This window comes from Rosa rugosa, chromosome 7 (assembly GCF_958449725.1).
Source record: "Rosa rugosa chromosome 7, drRosRugo1.1, whole genome shotgun sequence".
NCBI classification, from domain to species: Eukaryota; Viridiplantae; Streptophyta; class Magnoliopsida; order Rosales; family Rosaceae; genus Rosa; species Rosa rugosa.
The window spans coordinates 29,791,471-29,803,071 of NC_084826.1; the positions used below are offsets into that span (position 1 = coordinate 29,791,471).

The following is an 11,601-nucleotide window of genomic DNA, read 5'->3' on the forward strand; positions in this document are numbered from 1 at the left end:
TAGTAAACCTTCGTTTCTTATACTCATGGAGATTGACTAGAAAAATGTTCTAATGCTCAAGGAGGATTTTTTCTCTTTCCTCTTTCCTGTCTCCTCTCTCTCGCAACTCAGTTCTTTAGCATATGAGCCATGTACATACCTACTCATCTTGTGGTTCTGAAAGCACCTTTTTTGATAATGGTGAGGAGTAAATCCTTGTATGTGGCTATAATTCTTGATAATGACTTGAATTTTGCACACAACCTATTTTATGTTCTAAAAAGAAAAATGTACAGGATTAGCACTTCGGAAGTGATGCCACTCCAAATAATATGAAGCTGATTCGAATACATACCATAAGCATGTAAGAATTCTATAGCAATTGATACTCACATGAACATCACATAATGGTACAGCGTATGATGATTTCCTTATCCAAGTTCCAGACCCAAAAATATTTTTAACTATAGAAATAAAATTCATCAGAGCTAAACAGTCTCTGAAAGATGAGTCATATAATGCTAATGCACACTGAAAAAGCGAGAGATAACACCAGATTGGGCAGATCACATGTTACTGCATCCAACTGGAATTTCTCCTTGCCAAGGGGGACTAGAAGCGTCATGGCGTGGAAGTTTTTCATGTAAGTAACAAAATTCAATACTCAAGTGAGCCGAGAGATGGTAGCCCAGATATATGGTCTTGAGTTTCATTTCCACTGCTATTCAACCTTTGACCCACATTTGGGCTAAAGGATTCAACTGCTTGGTCGCCCATTTTGTGCACATCCTCAGGAGAAAGTATCTTGATATACCAAACGTTGTTCACAAATGACCTGCATAACATCTCTTATAAATGAGAAACTGAGAACCCAAAAGTATTAGCTGCTCCCTTATAGAATGTACAGTAAATGACTTTGAGCAACCAACTAAACAGGAAGGGTGAAAGATAATTAATGAGAACTTCCTGGAAATAATACTCCTTGCTACTGGATAGATCAACTACATCCCAGGAAATTAACTGAGATGAAATCTCTCACCCTCGCTCTGAAATTATGTAAACCTGTAATAATTACATATTTGCAACCCTTCCGTCTTCAAGTATTTGGGGTGAACTACTGGTTTTTTGGGTTTAAATATTCTGCTTGAATGATAACTAACTAACAAGTTTTCAGTTATCGTTTATTCTATTAAATAGAATAATTTGAGACTGGAAAGGTTCAACCTCATCTTGCAAGTAAAAAAAGAATAAAACATCACACTGCCATCACCTTTGAAGACAATAGTTAGAATGTGAGCAAAAAAAATCTTTTATATCTACCAAGCACCTAAACTCCAATATATAGATTAAGAGTTGAGATTTCTAGAACTCAAAGTCACAACCTGTCAATGTCACTCCTATTAAGTTTTGTTGTCTATTATTGAACATTGAAACCAACCACATTTCTCTTATATACTAACAACAATGATAACCGTATTCGGTTAGTTTTAAAATTCTTTGGATAGGGACCAAGGTTCAAAATAGGATTTATGAGAAACTCCATGCATAAAGGTATTCTAATAACAGATAGTCCATATGCAACTCAATCAAGAACTTACTCCCATGGGTCGTCTCCAAGAAGAAGCACATCGTTCTCCCTGTCGACGAATACAAGCTGCCAGCCTGATCTAAGACGATCTTCCAACTTCCCCTCAATGCCAAACATCTGGGCCAGTTCTTCCCGCAGCTGATTATAGCTGCTGAACCGGGAAATGTCCAGTGAGCGGCCAACCGACCCTGACTTATACACCTGCACCAAGAACACAGTATCATCTGTCCAACAATTTGAAGAGAGAGAGTAAAAGACAACAATATCCAATCCTTTTCAGTGCAGACCTTGACAAATGTACAGTTCGGGGTTGGTGGGTCAACTTGACCTGCACCGTGCAACAACTCAGATGAACCTTGCATGCAACCATACAGAGAACTCTGAAATCCAGAATCCCCTAAAGGCATTGGCATGTCAGCATCATTTGAAGAAGTGGCAAAGTTCGGCACTGTGGTGGGGAATACAAGCCCAGATGATTCTATATTAACACCAAAAAGAGTAGGATTCTGGGAATCTGAATTACAATTCTCTTGCTCAACTGCATTGTCTTTCTCATTAAAAGGTGTGAATGACATTGGGTTGGCAAAGTCATTGGCCTGAGCATATGCAAACTTTGGAGCCCAGGATTGTTGAGGTAACTGCTCAGCTGGCAAAGAATGACCAGCTCTGGAGATGTTCAAAAGATTATTATTCCCTTCAGGACACAGTGAACCAAGCGTGTTCTGTCTAGAGGTAGTAGACCCTGACAACTTTGTGCTTGAATCAGCGAAGTCCGTTTTGGAAAATGATGGAGATGGCAAATTCATTTGCTGACTCTGATGGAGTTGTTCCCTTTGAACCTTACGTGCATCATGATAGGTGTTGTGCTGTTGCTGCGGCTCTTCCTCTGTTTGATTGTTAAATTGTGGTGGTAGAAGTTGCTGAGGCAGATTCTCCATTGAAACTTGTGGTTGTGCCTGCAGCATATTATGAGGGACTGATTGCGGAATTACTTGCTGTTGCAGCTGCAACAGAGGATTGTGGCTACCCGGCTGCTGAAGGTACTGAAGAGGATTGTGGCTACCCGGCTGCTGGAAGTGCATTACATGTTGTCTTAGCTGATCTCCACTTCCTATATTTTGTAAACCAGCAGCCAACATGGCCTGGTACTGCTGATTGGGGTCATTTCCCATCAATGTTGAATCCAATCTCTGCTGCATCCAAGGAAACATACCAACAGCTTGGAAGTTCATGGATTGAAGACCTTGCTCTCCAGTTCCACCCCTTAGCCACATTAAGCTATTAGCTGCTTCATCTCTGTTATCTGCAATACCAATAAAAGCACGAATAACAGCTTAGCTACATGGACCTCTAATCTCCCTTTGAATATGACAGTTTTTTTGTGCGGTCTTCTATTCATGGACAAATTCTGACTTTTCAACAACCTGATGAACTAGGTGACAGTAAAAAGATGCTACATGTGCCAAACCTTTTTGTGAATCTATTACTAATTTACTGGACTTTTTTTACGTGTAAGAGATACGAAAAAATCATTAGTAAATTCAGCAAATTGTAGTTTAAGGAGCAGTTCACCAGAAACAAAAACATCATACGACGTTGCATGAGAAACTCAAGGAACAGTCAGCACATGAAACAGCAGCAATCCAATAAATGTGTGTGATATTGCATATTATGATATAACCAAAGCTCATAAAACTTCTTAGTCTATCCTAAAAATCATTTCATCTACACACTTATCCCCAACATCCTCATCCCCGCCATTTGAATAATCCATAAAATCAAAAAAATGCAACTCCACATAATAGTATCATCTTTCCATTCAACCAAACCCACAAGGCCACAATGTTTCCTTTTTTATTTTAGTTCTTTGGAGGGAAGAAGCAGTGTTTCTAAATGAGCAATAACACAGATGAAGGAAGGGACAATGCCATTGCTTCCCTAAATAATTTCTGCAAAATGCTCAAGGCAATGGAAAGGTGAACAATACTCGGTCTTCTTTTTGAACATGATACACCCAAATGGTAATAAACAAACATTTGGCATAAGGGTACATGATCATTTTAGTTCTGCTGGTCAGGAGCAAGTCTTTTTCATGTGAAGATAAGGCACAAAATAATATCACATTAAATATAACTTATACCATGCATTGATGATGCCCCAGGATGCCAAGGACGCTTCAGTCGAAGGGGAAACAGTGATGGGTACATGGGGAAAGTGGTCAAAGGCTCAATCTCCCACAACGAAACCCTTGGCTGCCTCTCACCTGCGGTTGACTCATCCCAACCAACCTACACAAGGGAAAGAACAAATATTAAAAGAGCAAATAAAATAAAAAATCAAATTAAACAATTTAGGCAGAAGCAACAAGGTCCTGAGTCATGACCAAGTGACCATGAATTCAGTTACAAATATAGAAATAAATATGGTGAAAAAGAAGATAAAAATATTAAGGGCTGTACTAAGAAATGTAAAGACTAAGTGTTATGGTTTTGAAACACCACATGTTTTGTCAACTATAAGTATAAGTAACTATCAAAATTGCCACATATGAAACTTGGGAACGATTTTTGTACTTATCAAATACATGAGTGAAATCCTTGTATTGTCAAGCAGAACAGAGGTTGTATTGTCAACCCCTCTCCCAATGGTTGAGCAACCAAGTCCCCTCAATTTACACACGCAAAGAAATCATGAAACTTATGTAGCTTCCTGCTTGGTCCATCTAGAGACAGTACCAATTTCATTACACTCAAATTGTCCAAGTCCATCTAGAGACTACAGGCTCATTTCTTTACAAAACATTTCATATATATCTTTCACACTTCAAAATAACACAACTTTTTTCTTCAAAATAACATAACTCTTTTAGTCAACAGACTGTGTCGCACGTTTACAAGCAAGAAATTTTTTGTTAGATTGATACTATACTGCAACTAAAGGGAAGGAGGAAAAAAAAAAACAATGTATGTAACACAACAATCCTAAGACAAGCTGGTAGTTTGCCATAACTGTATGACAAGCACAGACATAGAAATTAGAAAGTAGATGGATATGTTGTTGTATCTCTTAAGAGGAGCACAACAACAGATGTATAATGTACTCATCCATTATATAGGGTTTGATATGGAACCATGAATGAATAATCAGAAGCAATTACTATTGTAGTACTATAGTACTACGCTTTATTACCTTGACAGATCGCCAATGAGAATTTGGCCACCGAACAGGATCCAGATCACTTATGCCAGTTATCGTACCCATGTACCTTGACAAGACAAGCATTGAACATCTCAATATCATACACCCAATGAAAATGCAAAAATAGTGTACATCTATCATCTATCTATAGGAACACAGCATACATAAAAGGATCGATATGTTGATGACATGCTATTCGGGACAAACATGTTTAAACCTAATTTTAAATTGAGTTGTAACAATTATTAAACATTCATTATGTGCTGTTATCAATAAAGTCCATCTATCTTAGTGCACAACCAAGTAATAAATGATCTTTATGGTTGCAAGAAACCAGGCTAATTACAGATAAGCAATTTTTTAGACTAACAATATAAATGCCATAGTTGACCATGTGTAGCTATGTTACCTTCTAACACTTGACTCTTCAGTCTCAAAAAGCATCCGAAATCGCATCCCAACTGAAACACGTGTGTGAAATACTGCTTTAATGTATTTTGATAGGGGTATGACAAACTCAGATGGACTAGCCCTGGACATAGTAAACACATAAGCAAAAAGGAAATGTAAGAATTAGAAAGAATAGAAAATATGGATTTTTTGTCACCTTGGATTATAAAATACAGTAAAACAGCTATTAGTTGAAGACGCATGGGCAGCAGCAGCAAGAAGTCCAATGTGCATGCTATCACTTGACAGAACAGATGATGGCATCACAGTTTGTGGTCGAGTTGCACGGCGAATCCCCAAAAGGAGCTGATTCTTTTCATTCCTATGTTGATATAATTAACCAGTATATTAGTTCATGATTTTATATGCATATAAAGAATCAGCAGGAAAAAAATTAGATGAAAAGAACTACCAAATAAAAAGAACAGAATCTCCTGCAACAAGCCTTTTGGCACTAACAAACACACTCCAACCTGTTGTAAGAAGATGCCGTTTTGGCTGTCCTGCAAGATCAGCAAAGCATAAATCAGGTCAGTTTTTCCTAGGATTTCCTTGAAGATAGTAATCGATGCACAACACCATAATGCAAATCAGCAGTGCAAGCACATTTATGTTATTTTCAGCAGTAAATATCAGCATCTTTTTAATTGTAAAAATGAAGTTAACAGTTTGGCTGTGTATCCAAGTATGTCCCATTAAGACCAATCAAATCAAATTAGATTGGTAGTCCAATTACAAATTATGTAAACAGTAAAACAATTTAATCTGGCAAAACTAATTGGACCATCTATATGAATACTCTCTCTATTAAAGCCTACAAAGCTATATCCATGATTCATATCAGCAGTATATTCCCTTATATAGTTCACCCCCCTTTTAGCATATATGAGACTTTTGACTTGAATCAAATTTCTCACATCACTTCTAGACTTTTCCTCTTTGTTGCTTGTGCCATCTAGTGTTAAACGAACTCTTATACGTTATGTCATCTTTCCACTAATCCATGCTATCATCATCACTGCTACACTCACTCAAGAGGTGATTTGCAATACTATTCTGCCCTTCAGAGCATACTTATCTTCAAAAGTCCTATAGATTTTCCTTATGACATTTAGGTATTATACAATAACATATACTTCAGGCATTGGTAGTGGAAACAGGGAAAAAAAAAAGGCAAAAACAATTGTTTATTTTAGTGTGAGCACAAACTCAGAAATTTTGTTTATTTTAATTGTTTTCTATAATTAGTAATGGTCAAGTAATTGTTTGGATTCATCCACAACAATTAAAGATCTAAATAAAAATGTTTCTCATTATATTAGAGTGCTCTAATTTATCATTATGAGATTTCCTATAACAAGACCCCATTGTATTAGGATAACAGACTATGGCATAGAGATTTGAGAACAGGAAACTGAGCTTAGCCTACTTTGCCTCTCTCTCTTAACCTCTTTCACTTAACCTCCTTCAAGTCTCCTTCTCCTTAACCTTTATTCTAGATTTCTCATTCTCGTTATTGCACATTTGCACCCCTTCCAGTCATCACCTATTCAACAGAACCTGGCCGTGAGCCGAGCTGAGATTCACCACATATGCACCTTTGGCAGAATTGATGTGTACATTATACATGCCATGCCATAATGTGATCATTAGTTGTTTTAAAAAGTAGAAAGTACACCGTAAGGAGCATTGCACATGAATCTCGTGTCCAGGAAATGTCATGAGGAACTGGGCACACACCCCCAGACACTGGCATAAGTTCTCATACACAGCCTGAAGCACTACTGCCTCCATGCAACTACAACAAGTGGGAACCATCAACCTCATACCGAGCCAATCTACCCATTGCATAACTACAAACATTGAAGCTCAGACGTATTAGTCTATTTTACTTGCTAAGCCTGATACCCATTGCATGTCTTTATCCACCAATAGCTCACTTAATAAAACAAGACATTTCAGAGCCATATGAACCATTATACACTGACAGAGATATTCACTTTTTCACTAATAATCGATACATATTTTCCTCCAACAAAAGAATCAGCTCTGCTAAGTGCTGGCAAAGACGAAAGAAATACATCTCATGATTCTCACTCAGTGTTCATTATAAGGGCAGCCCATACAGGAGAATCTTTCATTCTTGCAGACTTCTCACTTTTCCTACCATTTATGCACCAAAAAAGAAGTAAAAAATACTGATACCCTGGGGCCAATAGAGATTCGGAAAAGTGACTACTGGGAAGGAGAACTACGGTTGCAGCCTATGGTACTTGAACTCATAGAACATCCAAAGCAAGTGTAATGATAAGCCAGCTGGTATCAGATAAGCCAGCTGGTTGAGCAACTTTATACCTATGTCCAAGCAAGAGAGAGATGGACAAAACTGTGGCTTATTTTAACTGGTCCTCCACATTCTTGACTACATGTTTTATTGTATTTATTCCAGAGTATGCTTTCAGAGAAAGATTTCCACTTTCTGAAAAAGCGCCTTAGTAGCTTCAGAACTAAGGCCCAAATTCATTCCTCTATCAAAATTCATAAGCCCAAAGTATCTTCATAAATCTTATATGTCCTTTAAACACCACTTCAGGTGACTAATTTGTGGACCACAGCAGGTAGATAAAATCTGATCAAAGAATAACTTTCACTGACACAAAAAGGTACTCTTTCAAGATGACTGAAGACAAGCTTTCTTCAGAAGTTAGTCTAGTGACTATCAACATATTCATACAAGGCTGAGAATTGATTATATCCCACTTCCACTGTTCATGAATGGGGGCCCCTCTTGGGTGGTTTTTCATTCTTGCACCAATTCCAAATGTGCATATTACAGTCTCTTGAGCGCATTACAAGTCTAATATTCTGCAGGCTCAGTGGAAAGGGTAGGAGTAGGTGAAACACTCGGTAGGTCAGTATTTGTTCTTATATATGTCAGACAAATACATCTTGAAATGCATTAAGCACCAGTGTCATACATGCTGTGACATGTGAATGGTATAGCCAATAGAACAGCAGAACTCAATAGGTCTCCCATAGAGATATAGCAGATAATGCTCAGAATAGAGAAAAGTCCAAGCATGTGTTTACATTAATGTCTTTATGATAAATATCATGCATGTGTTATACATTGATGTGTTAAATACAGAAAAGTCCATAACAATCCGATAAGAATTACTCTTGACAAGAATAGATGCATACCAAATATAAGCAGACCTTTTTTATTGAATCCTAACAAATAGGTGGTTAGCCCCGACTGGAGATGTCTAACATGGGATGTTCTTTGCTTCATCCAAAATACAGGAAGTACAATCATTAGGACAGTATGAGCATAACTTTCTATGTTACCAACATAGGTTTACTTGGGCATCACCAGAGACAGTGTTCAAAAGCAAACAATCATTTATGCAAATGTATCTAGCATTATACGACTACAACAGACCTCCAGCACTGATCACAATCAGACATTCTGACTCTCACTGCTACAAATGTAAGGAGTTAAGGACACTCAAACTCAAGCTTTCTGCAGAACCTCTACTCATAAGATGCACGGATTGGAGGATTGAGAAGGTTAGAAGCTTGGACTGAGTGAAGAAATTTTATGACACAGGTGTGATTTTGGATATTTACAGTTCAGCTAAGACCAGAGTTTCTAAATTATATGCGAATCAAACTCAATAAAAGAAAGTTCTCAAGCAATTGACTCCAAAGATATTTCCTTTGTTCCTCGACCTACTCCCTGTTAATAGTAGTAAAAAACTCTAGCCAAACAATTGAAAGTAGGTGATCCACCCCTGTTGCAAAACTAATGGGTATCTGGCTTCCTATTCCGTCATCATACAATATACCAATCTGATAATCATCACTCTAAGAAGAATAGTGAAAGGATTCACCCCAAAATAAAGGGAACAGCTGAGTCCCACCAACTTATAAATTCTATAAGTAAAGCAGTTCCATGTCTCTCAAAGTACAAGGACAAATCATATGGTCCTACAGCTACCATAAATTGCTTAATAAGGAAGGAATGCATGAAAGTATAAATTTCTCCTTTCCTTGCACCAAAAATTGATCACAATAGTTTTATATCGCGAGTCCTTAGAATATAGAACCTGATATAGTTAATAGTTTGAAGCATGTTTTTCTTGTTGTACTAGAATCCTTACCAAATTCCGGCAGTTGTCAAGCAAAAGAATGAAAGCTGAACTATAAAAGTTCCTATCAGAAGAAAGGCACAATCAGAAACCAACATTGCAAATCTTACCTCGAAAAATGTGCCTAAACTTCCACTCAACATCATGGAGATCCCTAGCAATAAGTTCCTGGGCTGGTGGCTGTAGCGAGAAATCCTGCAGGAAACCATTAAAGATATTAAATAAGAAGCATCAGCAACTTACTAGGCCAAACAAAACAACATAAAAGATGGTTGCAGTTTGAAGGAGAAAGTACCAGTGGAGGAAACACTTTCTCAGCGGCGCGACGAGGGACAGAGAAGCCTCCGTGTGTACTAGTGTCACTCGCCGTGAGTGTCTTGCAAAAGTAATTTGTCGGTTGCTTGCTTGGAATTCCCAACTCCATGGGAAGAAATGTTTCCTTCTGTTCTTGCTGTACATGTGTGGTTTAAAACAACTTTAGAAGTTATGATCATGCAACTAAGAAAAGAAAAAGAAAACTCAGCGGATTGAACCCAAAAAGAAGAAGAATTTACCGGAGTCAAAGGCTGCAACGTCATCTGGGCATATACTTCATCCGTCTCCACATCTGCCTGAAATCCAAATCACACTCAATTCCATTTGGTTTCAATTTTGTTCTTTTTTCTACGACACATGAAAAGGTAAATGTAACTGAATTAAAAAAAAAAAAAAAACACACACACAAAGGAAACCCACATGCATTGTGACATTGTGGAGCTGACAGATCAACTGGGGAGGCAAGGCCGGGTAGTTTGGTATGTGAGCATCAACTTGTTTGTTAGTAGTAGCAGCAACCTGGTCACTGTGGCCCTGAGGAAAGTAAACCACTCGACTCCCAGACGTCGGCAGCGACACCAGAGGCCCTGCGCATGCATGCCATAGCTCTGAATTCAAACACTTCTTCTCCGCTCCTCCTCCTCCTCCTCCTGCCATTTCATTTCATTTAATTTTTCAATAAATCCAATAACAGTCCTAATCAACTAGATTACTAACAAAAGAGCTTAATAAATTAAACAATAGGGTTACCTTCTTGGTCCTGCCGACCGAACCCTGATGTGGAAAGCTTCATATCAATATCAAGCTTCGCCTTCCTCTCTATTAATTTCTTACCTCAAACTACACTCATACATAGCAATCCCCAATTCGAACCCCCAGCCAAAGCCACCAGCGAGAGCCAAAAAAAAAACAAAAAAACAAATTCTACTGCTACTGTTCTCTACTAGGCACTACTACTACTACCAAGAGCTTTTACTTACTATTCCACCATCATCATACTCGACGAAATTGAGATTGAGATTGTTCCAAATCCAAATTGAAGCCCCAAATGGAGGAAACCCTTCCCTCCACAGAACCATGGTAGTTCATTTTCTCAAGAGATCGCCATGGAAGCAAGTGGACTCAAAATCAAAAGGCTTTCGTCTTCCTCCTTTTCAGGCCTATCACTGTCCATTCGATTCAGAAACCAAAACCGCCCCCCCCCCCTAAAGGCTAGAGAGAGAAGAGAGCAGGAAGATTTGGCATTGAAAGTTGAAATTGATCACAGTGGAAAGAGAGAGAGAGAGAGAGTGTGAGGGGGGTGGGGGGGGGGGGTCTTTACTCTTTCCCCTCTTATAAGGGTCCCGACCGAGCTGGACCTCATGCCAGTAGAAAGAGTCTGGGAGCGTTATGGGAAAGTTCCCATCCTCACCGTCCGCTCATCCGTACTTGTCAATCTCAACCGTCCGCTTTCGAACTGATTTGACAGCAACCATGTGCCACCATACTTCAGTGGTCCTTGTCAGAGTACGGACTATGTTTGAAACTCCTACGTAATATTTTCTTCTTTTTTCTTTTCTTTTCCTTTCTTTTTCTCTCTTTCAAAATCACTTCATGATGATCATTTCTCAAGAAAAAGTTGGCAACAAAATGAGAATTTTAAAAAGTTAAATTGTAATTATAGTTGGATTTTTTTTTCCGCAAAAAAAAAAAATAATAATAATTTAAATCACATAAAATTAGATTCATGAGAATAACTAGTTATTATCATCGAAATATTCTCATGTTACATGCAATGGCGTCTTTTCGCCAAGTCGACGTCTCAAAGTTATCATTCTCTTAATCAGTACATCTTTTCAAAGAATATAAATTGTGGAAAATCTCCATTCAGAAACTGAAACATTTTCATAGACACCTTAAGCTTCCATAAGGTGCCTTCAA

At 38.1% G+C, this 11,601-nt stretch overlaps 1 protein-coding gene across 1 annotated transcript; it reads right to left on the bottom strand.

Moving 5' to 3' along the window:
* Positions 1–307: 307 nt before the first annotated feature.
* LOC133720086 (auxin response factor 8) lies at positions 308–10,987 on the bottom strand. Its single transcript, XM_062146272.1, has 13 exons — positions 10,432–10,987; positions 10,102–10,331; positions 9,921–9,977; positions 9,662–9,817; positions 9,477–9,561; positions 5,628–5,718; positions 5,373–5,537; positions 5,175–5,297; positions 4,757–4,832; positions 3,708–3,855; positions 1,855–2,870; positions 1,578–1,768; positions 308–814 (listed from the first exon to the last, which is right to left on the bottom strand). Exons 1-13 carry the CDS (start codon positions 10,472–10,474, stop codon positions 637–639), a joined length of 2,559 nt encoding a protein of 852 aa, XP_062002256.1. The 5' UTR covers positions 10,475–10,987; the 3' UTR covers positions 308–636.
* Positions 10,988–11,601: the final 614 nt, after the last annotated feature.